At 49.5% G+C, this 21,316-nt stretch overlaps 1 protein-coding gene across 3 annotated transcripts in view; it reads left to right on the forward strand.

The window, feature by feature from the left end:
• The window catches only part of RNF216 (ring finger protein 216), a 77,766-nt gene extending 56,450 nt beyond the window's left edge, over positions 1 to 21,316 (forward strand). For all 3 annotated transcript variants that reach the window (XM_062613535.1, XM_062613536.1, XM_062613534.1), the window contains exons 14-17: positions 8,886 to 8,983; positions 11,371 to 11,593; positions 19,846 to 19,915; positions 20,441 to 21,316. In XM_062613535.1, coding sequence (XP_062469519.1) covers positions 8,886 to 8,983; positions 11,371 to 11,593; positions 19,846 to 19,915; positions 20,441 to 20,760 — 711 coding nt within the window. In that variant the 3' untranslated portion in view covers positions 20,761 to 21,316. The remainder of the gene's footprint in view (positions 1 to 8,885; positions 8,984 to 11,370; positions 11,594 to 19,845; positions 19,916 to 20,440) is intronic.

Genomic DNA, 21,316 nt, shown 5'->3' on the forward strand with positions numbered 1-21,316 from the left:
ACAGAACCCCAGGCCTGGGCTGGTGGGTGATTTAAATACAGGAGGAGATGGAAACATCATCTGAGGGCTCTGAAAGAGGAATGGGTGAGTTGCTGGAGTGTCTTTTTCATAGAATCATGGAATCACAGGATGGTTTTAGTTGGAAGGGACCTTAAAGCTCACCCAGTTCCAACCCCTGCCACGGGCAGGGACACCTTCCACTAGAGCAGGCTGCTCCAAGCTCCATCCAACCTGGCCTTGAGCACTGCCAGGGATGGGGCAGCCACAGCTTTTCTGGGCACCCTGTGCCAGCGCCTCAGCACCCTCACAGGGAAGAACTGCTTCCTTATATCCAACCTAAATCTCTGCTCTTTCAGTTTAAAGCCGTTTCCCCTTGCCTCATCACTACATGCCCTTATTATTTTTAGTGCTTTGCTTTAGTTTGGTGCATGCTCGTTTGCTTTGTATCTATTGCAGTTGTTGTTTGTTGTCATTGTGACCAGGTATCTGAATAGCTTCAGTGGTGCATCCAGTGCACGTCTGCACTGCAACCTCAGGTCTGAGCTCCCGTCACGCTGTGCTTCTCAGTGGTTTTGGGGTTTTAGCATCTCTCTCATTGCTCTTTCTTGCTGGGAAGTTTCAGCAGGCTGCTGGTCCTGGCCATCAGCATTGGTTTTACCACTGGCTTATTTTAGTGCAGCAAATGAGCTGCAGCTGACTGTCACATTGGTGAGTTGGGGAGATGGAGGTTACCAGTGCAGGGGGCTGCACTGCTCTCAGTTTAGCTGCAGGAAATACTACAGCTATAAATACTGTTGTTACAGGGCTGGACTCTGGCTTTTAAACCATGCAGCTCAGTTCAAGGGCTGCACAGAGATCTCATGGGGAGCAGCAGGTGAGAGGTAACTGTACCACGTAGGCATTAAACCATTAAATGAGATGCACTCCTGAGATTTCAGGAAGGCCATGTACCACTTTGCTTTCATTTATCTTTATCATTTCTTTATCCAACATCTTTTCTTTTCCTATGGCCAGTTCAAAGCTAGGAGCACCCTACTTTGGGGGGGGGTCTCCTCCTTTGGGTTTAATTTCCCTGGCAAAGCAGGCTGTACTCTTCCAGTTTCTGAGGGTGTACCTGTACCTAGAACAAAGCTATTCACCAGCATAGCTGCTGTGCTCAGATCACATTTCTCATCCCTTGCTGGTGTTATAATGACCTGCAGTGCTAATTTCTGCTGTAGGTAGCGAGTACGGTTTCAAAGGCTCTAAAATTGGAAATGAAGTGTGTTAATGCTGCTACATTACCGTCCAAATTGCCATATTGCAGAGGCTCATTGAAAGCAGTTGTAGGTATGTTATATAAATGTGGGTCTCCACGCAGCTCTTGGCAGAGGAGAGGATATCTGCTGAGGGTTCCTCGTGCCATCCTTTTGTCATACAGTAAGATCGGGGAGACAGCAGGGGGAGAGAGAACCACGAGTAACATAGGACTGATGGCACTGAAGGAGGCTTCCTCCAGTTCCTGCCACCCTGGGTAAGGGCTTTGTGGCTGGGTTGGGGTGATTTGTTTGTCATGTGGGGGTCTAAGAGGGAAGTTTCACAATTAACTTCAGTGATTGTTCCTCCTCTGGGTCTTACAATGCCTTGTTAGCACGTACCTCTGCAAAGGAGATAACCTTGCTTTTGTTAACACAATGTGGTCGGGTGCAGCCCTTTGACCTTCCTGAGTTATCCTTTAAGAATCAGCCTCCTTGTCTTGAAACCTGCATCTCTTCCTCTCCTAAGGTCTCTTTTGCTTCTCCCAGTTCCACAATTACTACTCCTGTTATTTAGCCCTGCTAGATTTCATCACTTAGAGTTTCAGCATCCCTTTTTGTGTGAGATTGTAGGATTAAATGGATAACCTTGGATCTCCTCTGCTGAATGGGGTAAGGCAATCTGCACTGAGGGGAGAGGTGGGAGGGTCAGCTGCTGAGTGCTTTGAACTAATCTGCTAGTATTGTTATTTACATTGGTGAGGCACAGAGCTGCTGTCTGCAATCAGTCCAATAGAGCTGAAAACTGTGGTTAACAACTACAGATAGGTGTTTTCAGTAGCAGGGACCGAGCTCCTTTTAACTTTCTGCCCTGGAAAGGAGCAATATGACCTCAGGTATATAGATTTAGGCATCTTCAGTGTGTCTGGATGAAACCTGCCTTTATAAAGGGACCAAGAGGTGGTTTCCTTTACTTACACTGCAGGATGGGGGGTGACCACCTCTGGGTATGTCACAAAGGCAGCTCACCTTGGCCATACCCAGAGATGCTGTGTGTGGTATCAGTCCCCCCAAGGCAGGGGACTAGCTTCTGATAAATGCCATTTTAGGGGGAAAAGCTTATTCTTATGAGAAACACTTGTTCCTCAGCTCAAGGAAGGGATCCTGCTGTGGTGAATGTGTGATGCGAGTACTCCAGTTGCTTCTTTATGCAGCCAACCTGCAGCTTGTGATGTGCTCCTCACCGCTCTGGAGCTTGAGAGGAAGTAGGTTTGAAACAAAAGTACTTTGAAAGCATCCCAGATAATGGGGAAAAAAAACGCCAAACTTTAAAGTTTTGTACAAATTCAAATTAAGTCATGCTCCTTCGCACTGTTTCTCTTACTCCAATGACACTGCAGTACACGAGCATGAGCTCAGTGAGCAATTTCGTGTGCCTGGGGTGGTTTCCACCTCTGAGCAGCCCTAGGGTGATACTGATGCTGAGCAGCACTTGTGTGAAGCTGCAGATATTTTTGCTCTATGGGTCTCTAACCACTGCACCCAACCAGCAGCTGATCTGGCCTTTTAAAGTCAAGCTCTGGGGAGGGGAAAAGCTTGCATTGGGTTGATGGATGTGTTTCAGGAACTGCCAGGTTATAGAGGGTGCTACTGACCTAGGCAAGCATGGGGTGGAAGTTACCACGTGTTTCTGGTTCTAAGATGCTAATGCAGATGACCCAAACCTCTGTGGAACCGGCCTGCCAGCGTGTTCCTGGAAGCAAAAGAGCATCTTAAAGGTGGGGAAGGGAGCACAACGTGCTTGATTTAATAAGGGCATGCGAAACAGGAAGCATTAGTTGAAGTCATGTTTTCAGGGGTTTAATATATGGCCATTAAAGCTTTAACCACCCCTCAGCTGTTGGATACGAACGCGTGTTTTTCTCATCGAGCTTTTCACTCTCCATCACTCATAGTGCTCTACGTTTACGCCCTGGCATGTTCTTACCGCCTCATCCAAGGCTTCTCCCTTTGCTTTATGTCTTCCTGCAGCCTCTCCCCTCCCAGAATAAATCACGGTCTCCTCCTTTCTGTCCCAGGGCCAGGAGCTGCGCTGTGGCCAGCAGCCGCTGAGCGGCAGCCCTGCCCAGGAGCATCCCATCCGGGGACCCAGCACAGCTCCAGGGGGAGCACCAAACCCCCCATGGCTCCAAGGGCTGTCCTCCCACCACCCATCCAAGGCACAGTGTTCGGTTTTCCATGCTGTATTGGTTTCCATGTGCTTGGAGTTGGTATCTGCTGCCCATCTCACCCGTTGCATGCAGCGATGGTGGTGGCTCTGGGATCAGAGAGCTGCTGCAGCAGTTCCTGCTGGAAGGAGCTCTCTGTACTGGGTGTACTGGGGTCCCTTTTCCTTGCATGGATGTTTGTACATCTCTAAAGAGGGGTCTCTCATCAATATGAATTGTCTTGGGCTGGATTATAGCCTCTTTATCCCCACCTAATGTATAGGATATCCCAGAAGCAGCCCCGAAGGCGGTTTGCCCATGAGAGCTTATCCGTGCTTAAAGGTTGTATTCATTCAGCTACTTCTGCATCCATTTTTAGTGAAGGTCAGTGCAGCTTTAGGGACAGTGGAGGCTCTGGGGGGAGGAAGGCTGTGTGGTTCTTTGTTTTCCCATTAACTCATCTGCTTGGGAATTGCAGCCCTTTAATTAAACCAGCGCAGTATGGACTGGCCCTGAGGTGCTATCCTAAGACCGTTGCATTCACATCTGCTTTTGGGTAAAACTTGGCCTGTTTGAGGTTAGCTTGCGCTATTGTGTGCCTAAAAGCGGGAAGAAGCAGAGAATCAATCACTGGGGCTCAGTCCCCAGCCCGCATCGGAGGGATGTGCAGCGTGTTTTACCTTCCCCTCACTCCTAGCAGGGAGCGCAGCAGCAAACCCCGGGCGTGCAATCGGCAGAGACCGCTGGAGCGCGCATCCCCCCCTTCCTGGGGGATGCAGGCACAAGGATTTCATTAACCAGCATATGGAGAGCCACGGCAGGCGCTCAGAGCCACCGCTGCGAGCTGGAGGGCGGTGACGACAGCCTGAGCCGCTGCCTGTTGTTGTTTAAGTTGAGCTTCCCCACCACCACCACCGCCACCGCCTCCCTTTGCCTTGCCTTTGTGTTTTGCTCAGTCAGTAAAGGGCTGAGTGCGAGCTCCTGGGGAAGTGCTGTGGGCAGGAGGGCTGTGATCCGTGTGCATCATCCGATGGGTTTGTCCATGTGGCGTTTCTTTGGGTTGAAAGCAGGAAAACTGGCCTACAGGGAAGCAGGAGAGGAGCTTTTTACATGGCACATAGTGAAAGGACAAGGGATGGTGGCCTTAAACTGATTTAGATTAGTTATTAGGAAGTTCTTCACTATGAGGGTGGTGCAGTGCCCAGAGAAGCTGTGGCTGCCCCAACCCTGGCAGTGTTCAAGGCCGGGTTGAACAGGGTTTAGACCAACCTGCTCTAGTGGAAGGTGTCCCTGCTTGTGGCAGGGGTTGGAACGAGGTGAGCTTTAAGGTCCCTTCCAACCCAAACCAGGCTGGGATTCTATGAGGTACAATGTGTACAGCAGCCAAAAGGACATGAAGACTGGCAGGGAGCAGTTGATAACTTGTGCTTTGGGTTTGGTTTGGTTTCCCCTCCTTGATGTATGGGCTGGACCTTGGAGAGTTGTTGAGCAGATAGAGTGAAAGATGTTTAAGCTGTGTTCTAAAACCTGTAGCATCCATTGCAGGTACAGTGGAAGCACTGAGGAAGGTGGTGGCTTCACATAAAACCTTCCCTTCTGCCTTCCTGAGGTGCTGGGACAATGAACAAGGATGTTTAAGGATTGTGCTGCCCTTGCTAAAAGCAAACTGGCCACCCTTAGCCAGGCTGGCCCTGAGCACAGAAAGCTGCGTATCCGCACTGCTGACCCTGGGAACAAAGGATCCTCCTGAACCCAAACATGTTTGTGTTAATCCCGGCTGCTTCCTGGCGGCCAGCGAGAGGAAACGGAGCCACTACCTCTAACAGATGTACAGTGAGGAGATTACAGTGTGCGATTAAACACCCTCTCCATCACATCCTCCTCTCTGCTGTTCCAGCACGGTGCATTAATGGACTGTCCCAGGCTGCCTGCCAAGCTCGGGCAGATGTAACAGGCAGCAGATACTTCATCTCCTGCATCCGTGCCTGGTTTGGAGCCCTTTGCTGATGCCAAGGCTCTGGTGCAAGCACACCACCCCTTGCCCCAAAAGCATGAGCTGCATTGGATTGGAGAGAAATACATAAATTAGATTGGAGATATATATATATATACATTTGAGATTGGATATAAGGAAGAAGTTCTTTCCTGTAAGGGTGGTGAGGCACTGGAATGGGTTGCCCAGGGAAGTTGTGAATGCTCCATCCCTGGCAGGTTTCAAGGCCAGGTTGGACGAAGCCTTGGGTGAGATAATTTAGTGTGAGGTGTCCCTGCCCATGGCAGGGGGTTGGAACTGGATGATCTTGAGGTCCTTTCCAAACCCTTCTATGATTAGCTGTACCTGCCTGTGAGGCTGGGGAAAGGCAGGAGAAACACACAGAATTCCCACCATCCAGACCTGGTGAATTTAGCTGGAAAGCTGTTAAAACTAAACCATGCTTTCCCCAGTCATTAGACCAGGGTTTGCTACTGGACAAGGTGCTGAAGAACTTGGGCAGAGGGTTTATTTTGTTGTACTTGACTTGTTTTGTGGCTGCTACACTTGGAGTAGATGATTTCAGGGCTCATTCCCTCTTTGTGCTGGTTTAAGGCACTGCCTTACATTGGAGTAGCCAGTCCTAGTGCCAAGTGCTGCTCTTACAATGCAAATAATCTAAGCTGCTTGCAAGCAGTCAGCTGTCCTTGCTGTGTGTTCAGGTTAATGAATATGGTAATGGCAGAGTGCATTTCTTTATCAAATGAAAAGCTGTTTCTGAAACAAAAGAAGCCCTTTGGAAATTGTAGAGATCCCAGTGGTCACATGTGAGATGTGCAAAACCCTCCTCAGGTGAAGTGGGGTGGATTTGACTGGGAGTGAAAATTAAAGTCACTTTACTGTTCGTGGAGGAGAGCTGTGACCTTGGTTATAGCGTTGCAGCCTTTGATCCACGGGCTTCCTCCCTGCTTTTGTGTGGAGGGGTCCAACACAGCTTCCTGTAAGTCCCAACAATGTGCCATTGTCTTGGGTAGAACAAGGGGAGAAGTGGCATTTTGTTGTGCTCATGGCACATGTATTGTCCATTCCTCTGCTCTGGAGGGGATGTGGCTCGGTCAGAGGCAGCACCAAGTGATGCTCGGAGTTGGGAAGCCATGGGGACATCTCCATGGGGTGCATTGGAAGAGGCAGAGCTGCCTGTTGTGGGCTTTGCAGCTCCTCGTGGCCAGCATATCTTGGAAAGGATCCCAGGAATGTGCACAGCTGCCGTGGCACTTGCTGTGCAGGAGTCACAGTAACAGGGAGAACCGGATACCTGCTATCTCACACCATCCCATCGCGTCTGGGAGTCTGCATTGCCCTGCCTCTTCCCCCTCTCCTTGCCTGCACTGAAATCCCTTTTCCTGAGTGCAGGAGACAACTGTTTGGCAACTGACAGCAGCCTTAGCTCAAGGGAGAGCATTGTGCTTGCTGCTGCAGCGGGCAAAGCAAAGGGTGGTGGCAGTAGCAAAAGGCAAAGGGAATGGCTTGGTAAGAAAGTCTTAAGTGGCACCATCTGCTTCCAAAGGGCATCGTTTCTAGTTCAGCAGCAAAGGAGGCTCCTGGAGTTCAGTAATTGGGAATAGTAGGCTCCTGGCTGGAATGTGTGCCAACCCTTCTGGCAAAAAGCTGTTCAGTCTTTGTTGCTGGCATGTGAACGTGGGTCTGTGTAGCAGGGCTCCAAGGGCTGGGTTTAACCCTTGATGGATGTAAACCTTACCCAAAGCCTTACAGCACTTTTGATCTTGGAATGGCATGTGGCCAGGTGTTGAGAGTGAAAGGGGAAGGTGGGTCCTCATTGAGGTGCATGAGCAGCTCCAGGTCTGATCCTCCCGTGCTGATAACAGCCAGATGTGACCTGCCAACAGCACACACAAAATGGTGCCTGTTTTAACAGCTTTAGCAGGAAAACACAGGGTATGATGTATGATTTATGAGGCTCAATAGGACTAAGGTGTTTACTGCCCCTTGAAGCTAGTGCTGGCCTGCCAAAGGGTGTGTTTGCAGGGTGAGTGATCCCAAAATCCTCTGCTGAGCTTTCAGGACACAGTCACACACTTGGCTCTCGTCTTACTGTAGCCTTTACCCTGCAGTCTGCAGATGTGTCCAGTTTACCAGCCAGGATGAGGAGCCTTTAATTCTGCAAATGAAAGCACAAGCTCTTACACATCTCCCAGCGAGCACAACTACAAACAAGGCAGCATTGTGCACCATCTCCTAGGGGTGGCTTCCTTGGAAGCTTTGGTCTTCATCCTGTTTGTCCAATTCACGATCAAAAGAGAGTGGCTGCCTACGTGTGTCTTTAAGCAGTTACTTCTATCTCATACAAGCACCCAATTTCTTCATTAAAGTAAAAATGAAGGTCATGCAATCAAGTAAGATCTGTGTCTGCAGACATTAGCTTTCAGTAATAGTGTGAGCAGAGCTCTTTTGGGACCCTCTTTGGTGTGGAAGGGAAGAGGATGCTCCACAACCAGATGGGTTTCCCTGCCAAGGGGGAGAGAAAGTTGGATTGAAAAGCCTGAGCCCCAGCCATCGTGGAGATGAAACAGTTGGATTGTGAACCGTGTACTTTCTTCCAAGTTTGATCTGGATGTTTTTTAATCTTCCTCAAATTAAAAGGGAAGAAAAAAAAAATCTCTTGTTTGACCCAAAACAAAATGATGTTTTCTTTGGCCAACCAACAGAACAAACCAGCTTCTCCCCAGCGTTAGGCCAAGTCCCCTTGCCAATAGTGCCTCCCCAGCCCTCCTGTTCCACACAGCTTTACCAGTCCTGGATTAGAGCCTTGTTGCTAAAGTTTACAAGAACAGGGGAATTCAGTCCCTTGCTGTAAGCTTAGTTCAGCAGTTCTGGTTCAACTTGTACATATTTGTTCATATTCCACCTCTGTTTATGGACGTTTGTCCACATCCTGCCTTTTAAAGCTGTTTACTTCTGTACAGTGCTTTATTTGGGGGGGGTTTACAAAGCATAACATGGTTACTTTGCTTGTGTGTATGGTGAAGCAGAGGTTTTGATGCAGCTGCAAGGTTTCCATCACCTGCTCAGCTAAAGCTCTTTAAATGAAGGTGAAGGATTTTGGTCAGGAAACAATGAACTTGATGTCCTTTAGCAGCATGGTTTTGTCTTTGCAGTCACCTTTTGGAAGTAGCTGGTGAAATTGGGAGCAATTCCATGGGTTTTAGGTGAACTGAATGGACTTACATTGTACCTATGTGCTTGTGCCTTGGCAAAACCCTTGGTTCCCATTGTTTGATGGACTTACTCTGGTCCCTGGTGGAGAACAGACCTCTATAGCAAACTGTCAGCCCCATCCTCCCCTGATATCCTGTAGCTTGGTGGGGGAAGAGAGTGGAATTTTCCCAGTTCCTAACACTGCTAATGGTGGGCTGGGTCTTCTCTTCCTTTAATGCTTGTTGTCCTCGTCAGGAAACATGTCGGAATTGCCAAGTGCTGTGGAAGGAGCACATGAACCTCACCTGCGAGCAGCTGGCTGAGAAGGATGAAATCAAGTACAGGACATCTGTGTAAGTAAACTCCACAACCAAGCAAAAACAAAGGGTGGATGAACCCCCAATACACTCTGGTGTGGAGGGGGTGAGAAACCCCTCTGTTCTTGTAGCTGGCAGAGGCCCTCAAGTTCTGCTGGGTGTCCTTCCATCAGGGAGGTCCTAGGGATGTCAAAGCCAAGGAGTCAGGAGGCTCCCAGGATAGGATTTCTTTCTGTGGAATATACTTGGCAGTGGATCCAGCAGGTAATGAGAGAACGTGGGAGAGCTGTCACCTGACCAGCCTGCTCCTCTGGCTTAGCCCAGTGTCTCTTAGTCCTCAGAGGTGAGAAAACCCCGTTAGTGTTGCTTCAGGGGGAGAAGGGAGATGTTGCACGGAGGCAAAGAAGTGTATTGAGTCACAGTAAGTTGTGATTGCCCTTTGAGATTCCTGAGAGGAGATGATGTGTGGATTGCTCAGCTCCTGCTTTCTGGCTCTGTGGGAGGAGATGTGTTTTTCTTACAGAAGCTTGCCTCTGTTTCTGGCTGGTTGGTAGGGATTGTTACAGAAGGGAGCCATGTTTTCAGGTGCAAATCCCGAGTGCTTCCCTAGAATCTATTGACGTTTGATCACTCTCATTGCTGCAGGAAACGACAAAATCCTCTGCCTTTAGGGGATAAGGGATGGAGCAGTCAAACGGGACTTGCCCACATTGCCTAATCCTTTCTGATTTAGAGGCTGTCTGGCATGAGTAGGGGTTGGAAAGCCTCACCACTGGGAGGCTGAATGACTGTTGCTTGCTCATCCCGCAACCCCTAATTCAGAACGAAACCTTTACACGTTTGATGTGACTCCTTTTCCCTGCCACTCCTTTCCCTGTAGGAAAGAGGACTGAGGAGGAGCGAGTTGTCATGTCCCTAATAAGGAGAAACACGAGTTGGAAAACCTTTAGCAGCACGTTGCTGGGGAGAGATGAGTCTCATTGCCTGATACAATAAAAGCTTCCTTTTGAAGCGCTGTGTAAGGAAAGGGAAGCGCTGCTGGAGCTCAGGCCAAACTTCCTGCCTTGCTCAAAGCTTCCCAAAAAATATCTGCAGCAGCAGCATCCTGTTTGAGGAGCGGAGGGAAGAGCAGCTGCAGCTCAGAAAGTCAGTCTCAAGTGGGGGTTTTCCCCCCCACCATCTCTATTCTTAGCACATCTCCAAATGCCTGGGTGCAGGTCATGCCAGGTGTAAGTGGATGGGAGCTTTGGGTAGCTGCAAGGCTGATGTTCCCACTTCACCGTTGCCTCTTCCTCCAGCTGTGCTGATGGAGCTGGCTGTGGGGCCATGCCTGGGTTGCTGCTGTGATCCTCCTCTAAAATACCTCCCTGTCACCCCCCAAACACGTTGTTGAGTTTGCAGGTCCTCTAAAGGAGCTGGGTGGAGATGCCTGGCTGAGGAAGATCATTCCCCACTGTCAGAGCAGCACAGTCAGAGAGCTGTGCTTCCCTCAATGAAAACACAGCCCTTTTACTCTTCTGTCATCAGATTTCACTCGTAGGTTGTGAATTAAACTGAAACGTGATCTCCGGCGGTCAGAAAATTGGCCCTTAGGATGTCAGCTTATATTCTTAAGTCTTTTAATTAAAGGACTGAGGCTTTCCTCCAATTCTGTGCCAAAATAGCACTGCCACAAGCTGAGCCCTTGCACTGGAGCGTGTGCTGCTGCCAGGACGTCTCCTGGGGACAAGGGCTGTGCTTTGTCCTGGATTCCTGTTTGTGCTCTGTTAAAACCCATCTCTTGAACCTAAAGCAATAACCTCTGGAAAATGCACGTAGGGAATTGTAAGAGGAAGAGGGAAAGCCCAGTCTCTGTGGAGAAAGACAGGATTATTTTCCAGTTACTGATTGAAATTTAACAGAAACCAAGTAAATCTGGAGCGTAGCAGCCAGGCTTGGAGAAGAAAAACCATGGTCGTGGCAGCTTTGTAGCCAGAGCAACAGGCAAACATAAAGCTAGCTCATAGATGACAGCCAAGGGTTTGCTTTTCCTGAGCTTTATCTCCCAGGCTCTATTTCTCCACAGCCAAGTCAAGCATCCGTGTGGCTTTTGACTTCCAGCTTAAATTCCTCCCAAGCCAGAGCCCGGCGCTGCGGTGTTTTGGCTCACATGGAAACCAGGCTCAGGTCTGCAGCATGCAGCCAGTGATGGACGTTCTTTCACTTCATTTGTTCTTGAGTTGTCATGGGTCGGCTCCAAGTGGAGCTGAGCCCAGACCTCCTTGGAACAGCGGGTGGGCTGTGGGGATGGCGTAGGAGGCAAGAGGAGGGGGTTGGAGATGGGGGGTTAAAGCATGGCGGGGATGGCATCACAGCAGCTTTAACGCGGGCTGATGGCTTCAACCGCCCTTTCTCTCATTCTTCACCCTCTTCTTGCATTGCAGAGAAGAGAAAATGACAGCAGCCCGGATTCGAAAGTGCCACAAGTGTGGCACCAGCCTCATTAAATCGGAGGGCTGCAACCGCATGTCCTGCCGCTGCGGTGCTCAGATGTGCTACCTCTGCCGGGTTGCCATTAACGGGTACGACCACTTCTGCCAACACCTCCGCTCTCCCGGTGTTCCCTGCCATGACTGTGACAAGTGCTCGCTCTGGACAGATCCCACAGTAAGTAACAGGACTTTTGTGAATGCTTTTTCACCCTGATTCCAGTTACTGCTCCGTGCCAGCGTGTTGAAGTCCATGCTTTCCACCAGAGGAAGAGGGTTGGCTTTAAACAGCCCAACATTTTTCCTCTCCCAAGGCAGCTAAAAAACACACTGGAGAAGCCTACATCAGCACAGAGGCACATCTGACCACAACTTGGAAGGGAGCGTTGCTGCTGTATGGAAAAACAGCTCCTGTTAGACAAGGGGTTTGGCTGGAAGTGCTTTGAGCATTGTTCAGGGGCTTGTGGAAAGAGCTGGTGGAGAGCGTGTGCTGGCACCAGGCACAGTAGCCAGCATTGGGATTATTTGGACTCATTTTGCAGCTGAGATGCTGTTTGGTACAGCTTTGAATCTGGAGGCAAGGAGGGGGGTTGTGTCTTTTTGCTGCCCAGATCATCCAGCTGCTGGCTCTGCAAATCCCTGTGCAGAGATGGACCCGTGGAGAAAACTGCCTGGAAGCCAACAGTGCGGAGTTAGAGCTGGGTCTGTTCTCATGGCTGTTGTCAACAGCTGCAGAGAGAGAACCGAAGCATAGACTGAGCTCTGAGGGAAGCTGTAGTAACTTAATACAGCTTGTAGCTGTGACGAGCATGGGAAAACTTAGTAGTGCAGTGTCTCTGTAAGTAGAGGTCTTCAATACCAGAAACCCAGGAGTGTAGGTAGGAACAGGAGTTGAATTTCCTGGTGTCAACAAAGCCGTAGAGCAATGTGAATTGTGGATCTGCCTTCCCAGGGCTCGTCTGAGCTTTGTTGTTCCCAACACTTCTTTGTCTCGGGCTGCTGCAGTTGCCAGACTGCTCCCAGCCTCTCTTTCTGCAGGGAATGTGCACAATCCTGTGCTTGCACAAAGGCAAGGAAAAGCCACTCTAAATCTCTCCCTTCTGTCTGCAGGCTCTTGGGGATTTCCCAGCAGTGTCGCAAGCAACTTCCCAATGCTCTGCTTGCCTGCTTTATTCCCTGCATTATCCTATCAATGGGAGGTGTTAAACTAAACACAGACATCTCTTTCTAGACACCCCTGTAGCGATTTTGGCACCTGGATATGCGCTCCTCAGATTCCTGCCCCACTCCTCCTTGTTTTCCACCGGGATGTGATTCAGGGTTCGGCAGCGCTGGCATCCTTTGTTCCCATCAGGCTGCTGATTGTGCTGGGTGCTGGCATTTGTTCAGAGCCAGAGAAAACATGAGGCCTCTCCAAAGACCCATACTGTACTTCAAAATAAATAAATAAAGAGGCAGCACAAAGAGGACGCTGTCACCAGGCCCTTGCCAGCTCTCTAATGAACCAATGTTGTGGCAAAGAAACTTTCCCACTGTCAGCAAAGAGCTGGCACTGCTCTTTATTAGTTATCATTGTTATTGCTTTTCCTTTTGGCTGATTGAGTGCTGGAGGCTGGGGAGGTGAAGTTGGGTGATTCTCCTCGCTGCAAAGTATAATGTGAAACTCAAGTGTTGGCTTCTAAGGTTCAAGTGATGGAGATCTGTGTGCGTTATCCCCCTTTGTGATGGGCTTAGTGACGCTAACCCAGTCCCACCTGGGTGATCTGTCAAATGGGACATGGAAACTGGGATTAATGTGGTAGGTGTGAAGAGGGGGAATGAATTTGAGTCTTGACATGGGGATATGGAAGAGGCCATAGAGAGAATGGCTTGTCTTTTGTCAGGGACAATGTCCATCCAAGGGATTACCCCATCCCAGTTTTGCTGGCTGCTGCATTGGCATCTTCTTGCAACTCAACTCCTCTGTTTCCTCTTTTGGCTCAATTTCTTCTATTCTGTTGAAACCAGTAGACAGCTGATGCTGTATATACAGGAAGAGAATATCTGCCTTGAGCTTGCACATGTTTGCAGCCGCACATGTTTGCAGCCACACATGTGAGTACAGAGAAGATGCGTTGTCTCATTGCCTGCGAAACTGCAGCCCATCACTAAGGAGCAGCCACTCCTCTCTCTGGATTAGGTTCTGCTGCAGCATGGGGAGGGCACATGTGGTACACCAAAACCTGGCTTCCAGAGGGTGACAGGATGATTTTGTTCTGATTTCTGATAGACTTATGTACAGCCTTAACTTAGAACCATCTTCACAGCAGACCGGTGCCATGGTCACGGTAACACGGTCTTGTCTGCTCACGTTTCCTTGATGTTAGAGCTTTCTGTCAGACCTGGGTGACTTCCTACCTTTGCGAAGGATCTGGTTTGGGTCTCACTCCCCACTGTTTAAAGCAAAATTCATTTTTAAGGAGGGAACCTTTGTTCTTTTCCAAGGGTTTAACGTTTTCTGAGGCTGAAATGATTCTTGCGAAAGTATAAGTGAACCTATTCATTAACTTGGGCTAAAAGCAGATTAAAGACAGTCCTCTAGGAGCTGCAGCATCTGTAAGTCTTTGTCTCAAATGATCTTGAGAGAATAAAGCCGACAACATTTCCCATAATGAAAGGTTAGTTAAAATCCTGTGCCTGCATTGTCATGAGGCTGATTTAAAAGCAGTGGTGCAATATTTGCCAGCTCAGAGACGAGCTGCAATCGGGCTGCGGTCAGCAGCATCCAGGGTTGCAGGCAGTAATCACTTAATCACTGCATTTCTTCTGGAGCTCATCCGTGCCCTGCACCCCTGTAGGATATGAACATGTGCCAGGAGCTCTTCTCACTTGGCCAGAACTCCTCATGTTCCTCTCCTGCAAAGCCCGTGCTGGCTTTGGCTCAGCTCACTGAGACGGTGCTGGCTGCTGCAGGGGCTGATGCAATATTGCTGGAGACACAGCTCGGGATGGAGCAGTGGGAATTGGCTCTGGGACTCGGGGCTGTGATTTCCCTCCTCTCAAAATACCCATAGCAAAGCTCTATGTGTTTTAACCGGTATGTACGAATCCCGTGGTGCAGTTTGACTAATGCATTCTGCCTGGTTTGGTAAACCAGGTGCTGCTCTCATATGTATTCCTTTCATACTCCTCTTTGGACTATCAGTGTGTTACATAGCAGCTTTTTTTGGCTTTAAACTTTAAGATGTTTTCAGTAAACTCTTCAAACACTCCCAAAGGCCCATCGTTAAAGTTCAAAGCAGAAGACTAATCGTTATAAGGTGTTTGCAATTACTCCTCCTTCTAGCATTATAAAAAGAAGATGGTGAGCGAAGACTGTGTAAAACTTCAAATGCATTAAGGTAAGGCATGAAGGACACAGCGCTGCCTTTAGGATTTGGAGGGCGGAAAAACACCCCTAAACCCTTCTTTTTTAGCATCCTATAAAATGCCTTAATCATAAGCATACAGTTAATTCCGGCTGTTCACAGAAAGCCATCAATAGGGAATGCCTGTTGCTAAAATAACTCTGCATGTCTTAAACGCCAGCATGTGCTTCATCCCCGTCCTGGCCCCCCTTTTCCTGCAGCACTGCGGATGCCCTGTTCCAGTTACAACACAGCCTGCTTTTATCCCCTGCTTCCTGCTGCAAGGAGGAACATGCCGGAGACAGCCGATGCCTGTTCTTGCTCAGGATCTCCGCAGCTGATCTGGGAATGATTTGAAATAAAACCCCTTTAGTCCTTTGGAAGCCTCCGTCGTGAAAGAAATCAGTTCAGGTTGATTAGGAACGGCTGCAGCCACACGTACGTGGAGAAAAGCAAGCTGTAAAGAGCCACAAAGGGGGAGACGGTGGTGGTGGTGGGGGCACTTTCTGAAGACAGGGGAGGGGTTGTGCAGCCCAGGAATAGTTCCCAGGTCCCTTGTTTTCCCTGGTTCAGGAGGCGGGCAGCAGCTTTCCTCTAACACTTCATAATTACAGATAAGGAGAGCTTTCAGAAGCTCCCTGGATGGCACTTTTGTTCAGGGCAGAGGAGGGTTTATTTGGGGGAGGTTGTGTCTGTGTGGTTTGCAGAGCTTTTATCTCCTCTGTGGCTGTATTTCCCTGTTCTGATGGGCTGTTTGTTTCTCCAGCAGCTCTTTCTCTGTGTTTGCAGGGCCCTGCGTGGATGCTGGATGCGGCACTGTTGAAACAGGCCATGAAAAGGTGCCTCGCTTAGCAACCCAGCCCAGCTCTTTAGTTAATCCAGCCACAGACCCGAGCCACCCTTTCTGCTGTGATTAGCTCCGTGCTCACTGCATTCCCTGGATTCAATGGGAGAGGGATGAAAGGAAAAGCCTGCTCCGGGCCGAGACCCTTTTGCGGGTGTGGGATCCTAAGGGCAGGCTCTCAGGGATGAGCAGTGCAGGTTTTGGCTGCAGGACTGGGGATGGCTCCTGCAAAGAGCATTCCACCATCAGCTTTGGAGCAAAGCAGGGTCCTGTTTTGCCACTTTAAAACGCAGCTGCTCTTCATAACCACGTTTGCTTTCTGCCGTGTTTGCAGATAAGAAGGGTGAATACATCTCAGATCCTTTGCATTTTCCTCTTGGCCACCTCCCTTCTCCCGTGATGCAACAGAGGATGGGGAAGGGCCACGCTCTAGCATTGCCCTGTGTGTTTTCTCTCAGGAGGAGAGGCAAGTAACATCCTTGCTCCAAACCCACGCAGGCTGAGACCCAGCAGGGCTCGGGGGTTGCTTTTAGTCTTTTATCTTTCCTTGTTGCTGTAGGCAAGGCAGCTGACAGGAAGATGACTGTTAACATGACAAGATCAGTCCCTTCAATCCGTGCAGCCAGTGAACGAGCTATTAGAATCATAATCTAATCCTTTATTAAGGGACTTGAAGCTGCTGAGGCAAATGGACACAAGAGGCTTTTTGAGCTTGTGCTGCAGCCTCCACCCCATGTGACATTAAATGGGGTTTTCACCACAAAAGCTATCCCTAAGTGTGCTAATGAAAGCTTGCTTTTTGGTGTGGATGCTTTACCCCTAGATGAATCTGTCACCTCCCTCCGGTTACTGTGGAATCAAAACCCTGTCTTTGCTTCTCATAGGTTCTCTTTGATGCGAACTGGAATAAGCAGAACTTGTGGCACCAGTTTTCCTTCACAGATACCCTAAAATTGTCTTGCTGTGCACATTGCTTTTTGTGTTGTTCCGTTTGGGATGTGGATCTTTCCTAAATACTGCAGGTATTGACCTGAGCTCTGTATCCAGCACTTGCCAAGTGTAATGTCAGCTGCTTGGGTAGGAAGGTGCATGTTGTGCAGGGTATTTTTCCTCTTTCTGTATTAATGGATACCGGTGCTTCAGGAATCCTGATGCAAAGAAAAATTCAAAGCCAGGGTTCAGTGTGTGGGATTGAATGTAAATACCTCTTAACCTTCCAGTGTGAGAATACATTTTTATCAGCAGAGAAGCAACAAAGGTGTCCTTGGAGAGGAGCTCTTCATCAGGGGCTGTGGTGATAAAACAAGGGGTAATGGGTTCAGTCTTAAACAGGGGAGAAATGGGTTGGATATAAGGAAGTTCTTCCATGTGAGGGTACTGAGGCACTGGCATGAGGTGCCCAGAGAAGCTGTGGCTGCCCCATCCCTGGCAGTGTTCAAGGCCGGGTTGGACACAAGGGCTTGGAGCAAGCTGCTCTAGTGGAAGGTGTCCCTGCCCCTGGAGCTGGATGAGCTTTAAGGTCCCTTCAACCCAAACCGTGCTATGATTCTATGTAGTTTGTTATATCTCTGCTGGGATTTACAGTCACAGAAGTGGTCAGCAACTTGTCGTCCTGATTTGGGTCTGTTCTTGGCATGTTTTTTGCATCTAGGGGGTATGCTGTAAGGTGTACCCCCTCTTGAAGACCAGGAAGGGATATGGATCTCTGGCCACTGTGTTTGAAGTGATGTGGTTTATGTTGTCCTTGCAAGGTAGACATCGTTTCGGAGCTCTGGCAGATGGCCTTTGCTGTTCTGCAGTTCCCTGTTGCCCTGGGAGCTGCAGTAATTGAAGCCTGCATCCCCTTGGTGTGCGTGCAGCTGGCTCTCCGGCCCTGGGGGCACATGGCTTTGTGGATCCTCATTAGTGTGGAGGTCAGCTGCAGTTTAAACTGGGAGGGTTGAGTAGCCCTCGCTGCAGGAGGATCTTGTTGTATTTGATGTGTCCTCTTCCCCTGATGTCAACCAGGACCGACTGGTATCAACAGCGGCGTTTGCAGGAGCTGCAGCATCACAGGGGGTGGTATCAGGATGGGGTGTCCCTGGGAAGCACCATTTCAGAGGGTTAATTACAGACTTAAAGCTTTTCTTTTTAAGCTAGAGGGGACTTCTGCATGTTTCGAGGCTTTAAGGTGAGGTTTATGCCTTTGTGTGAGGGATGGAGATCGGGGGGTGATCTTGTTCGGTTGAGCTTAAGATGTGTTTCTTGTCCTGTAACTAAAGAAAAGCTTTCAGGTAAGTCTTTTCCAGTAAGTGGCAATCAAATGGGAGACGTGGCTCTCTCCGTTGTCAACAGCATTGCAAAATACATTCTGAGGGCAACAGAAAGTGAAGTTTTGGGCCACCCTTTGAGAGGCTGCTCAGGCAGCGAAGGAGCAGAGGATGTTTGGTGCTTGGTGCAGAGCATGCCCACGTTGTTTTCCAGCCAGGGAGCATCACAGTCTGAAGCTTGGGGTGTAATTAGAAGTTCTGTATAGGCTCAGAAGAGCCATTCTTCAGCAGTTTTTATGGAGATAGATAGGCTGTAATTAACAGTCCATGGAAGCAGCCTGCTTGGGGAAGAAAAAAGCATGTCCTGGAACGTCTTCATTTTAACTGTTGACTCACAGAAGAATAAGAGGGAGGCAAGTCTGGAGTTGGATGGTTTTCTGCAGATTAAGATAACTTCAGTCTCCCAGGGAAACCTTATCTGGAGGCTAGAGAAGGGCACATCTTAGCAAGCTGCCCATGCTAGACACGTGCAGGACCATGAGATTGGAACTGGGAAGCTGGCTAGACTTAAAATAACTTCAGTGTAGCTGCACACATGAAGCGTATTTTGAGTTGAGTTCCAGCACTCTTTAAAATAGAGGCTATTTTCCACAGTAAGAGTGTTCAGGAAGAAACTTACGGGGTTTGGCAGAGCTGAAATGAGGATGCATAAACTGAGGCAGAGTCTTGTGTGTTGTGGGGTGCTTGGCATTTCCCTCCTGCTCCACTGGTGGTTTGCAAGCGCTAAGTGCTCCTTAGCACCAGAGCATCCGAGTGCCTGCTGCAGGTGCTGTGTGTCAGCAGCAGCTCCTGTTCTTGGCCTTCTTCCCTAATAACTAACATTAAGAGCACAGACACTGTCCCTTATAGGGGAATAGCTTAGCTATTCCCATTTGTTTTCTGAAAGCACCAGGTAATGTTTCATCCCAATGGACACAAAGCAGCAGCAGATGCAACCCTGCAGAGACCAGGGGGACCTCTGTTGCCATCGCTGCACATATGGCCAGCAGAAGCATCTGCTGCCTGGCCCTGAAAGGGAGTTGTCTCTTGAGTTGTTGGGTGTGATCTTTGTTACCCTTGATAGCTGTTGCATGCTGTGGTGCAGTGAAGAAACTCATTTTTCACACCTCTTCTTGGGAGCAGGCAGTTAATAGCTCAGGAGTTGCACAGTCTTCTTCCAGGACTTTGTGCATCCCTTGACCTAGTAAATGGTGGCATAAATGCCATCCTTCTTAGCTACCTGAAGCTTCTCTGCATTGTTTGCTCTCTGTGCTGTCCTTTGGGTTGGGACAACCAAAGGTGACAAGAAGCAGAACGGCGCTTTCCACTTCTGCTTGTCCTTGTGTTCTTGGTGAGCAGTGGGTCTGAATATACTTCTTATAACCTCTAGGTAGACATTAAAGCAACATATTGGGATTTATGCCCTCCTCAGAGTTACAGATAAGATCTAAATGGCCTCGTCACAGTAGTTTAGCTACTAGAGCCAGGATTTAAGTTGTGTTCATTCCAGCTGTTGGGCCAAAAGCTCTGGAAGTGCCAGGGTAATGTAAATATTTAATAGCCTGTTGCCATTTAAAAGATTAACAGCTCTTCAGCAATGCTTCACATGGGAGGAGCTGGGTTGCACTCCTCTGGTTTCCATCCAGGCAATGGATTTTAGCACCGAGCTCCCAGGAAAACTGATCTGAAGCCTCTTAGTGCTACTCTGTAGAGGAGGCTTAGCTCTGTGCTGCAGTCCCCCTTCGCAGCCTTGCTTTGGACTAAATCTAAGTCAACCCCAAATGAGGACAATTCAGCTGAATTCACCTTTTATTTCCTCCTGCAAATGTGCTGAAAAGAAAAGCAGCGTTGAGAGGACAGGTTGCTGCAGCAGGAATTAACCCACGGACTCTTGTATTCCTGTGATTTCTAGGAAGACGATGAGAAGATAATCCAGGAGATTCAGAAAGAGGCCGAAGAGGAGCAGAGGAAGAAGAATGGAGGTAAGTCAGTCTGTACCCGTGCTTTGACATCAAGCTGAGGGCAACGGGAGAGCCTAGATCCCAGCTCCTGACAAGTCTGGACCTTCACTGGGTTCTCCCCACAGCCTGGCTGTCTGCAGGCTCCTCCGTGCATTCTGTGCTGTACCAAGCATCACCCAAAACACTGCTGCAGAGAGGGGTGCAAGCCATCACCCTGGGAACCTGTCTGGCTTTAAAGTGCTGCTGCCGACAGGCTTTTGCTGTGACAGTGGGGAGGCACAAGGCTTGTGCTCAGCTCCTTTGGTGCTGGCTGTGATGGATGCACACACCTGTCTCCTCTCCACTTGGCCAAGTGGCTGAAGGGCAGCAAAACCTTTGTGGTGTGGTGAAAGGAGCCAAACCTGAAAGCTGTGCCTGCAGCATGGAAGGGGCAAGCAGCGGTGCTGTAGAGTGTGCTTAAGGAGCATGCAGGGATGGAGGATGCTGCCTGCAAATGCAAGACTGGTTTGTGGCGTGACTGGTTCTTGTCTCTCTCCCCCTCTGCAGAGAACAGCTTCAAGCGGATCGGCCCTCCTGTAGAAAAGCCCGTGGAGAAAATCCAGAGGATTGAAGTCATCCCCAGACCTGTTCCTCAGAACCTCCATCAGCCCCGGATGTGCCCTTACCCCTTCATGCACCCTCCTTTCCAGCTCCCTCCCGTCCGTCCCCTGTACAACAACATCCCGCTCCACATCCGCCCTGTCCCTGCTCCCTACGTGCCCCCGTTACCCAACATGAGGGTGAACTTTGACTTCCCCCAGATCAACGCTCGGCGGGAGCACAACTTGCCTATGCACTTTGGCCCTCAGCCTCGCCAGCAGTTCTGACCTGCTTCAAACAGCACTTGACATAGTCACTGCAGGGCAAAGCCACCCTATCACGTCACCCCCCTTCCTTCTCCAGCTCCTCTTGGATTATCCAGCTGCCGGGGGATCCCTGGGTCGCCCGTCTTTGCACTGTATCCCTCTCTAGAGCTTCTCTGAACCTTTGCAGTCAAACGTTTCGAGCTGTGCTGCAACAGGCCTTGGTGCTGCATTTCCCAAGGGATCTCTCCCTGTGCTGGGCATCCAGGTGATTTTGATTTGACACAGCCTGTTCAGGCAGCTGTTGGGAGGGAAGGTGACACTTTGTGCAGTGCAGGGATGCAGCCATTCCTTGGGGACTTCCCAAATATCCTTCTTTCCTGCTGGCTGGAGCAGGTGCTGCACAAACAAGTGAGGCTGGGGGTGAAGAGGGAGACTTGCATCTGAGTAAGACCTTCAGGAGCAGCATAGCAGGAGCTGGCTGCCCTTCTGCCTGCAGGGAGGCACAAGGCTGATGTTCCCATGTTCTCCAGCATCCCTGTAACCCGCCGGCACCTCCCAACAGAACTACACTTTTCCA

The sequence above is a fragment of the Pezoporus occidentalis genome, unplaced genomic scaffold (genome assembly GCF_034315485.1).
Source record: "Pezoporus occidentalis ecotype Australia unplaced genomic scaffold, CSIRO_AGI_Poc_V1 ctg169, whole genome shotgun sequence".
Classification (NCBI taxonomy): Eukaryota; Metazoa; Chordata; class Aves; order Psittaciformes; family Psittacidae; genus Pezoporus; species Pezoporus occidentalis.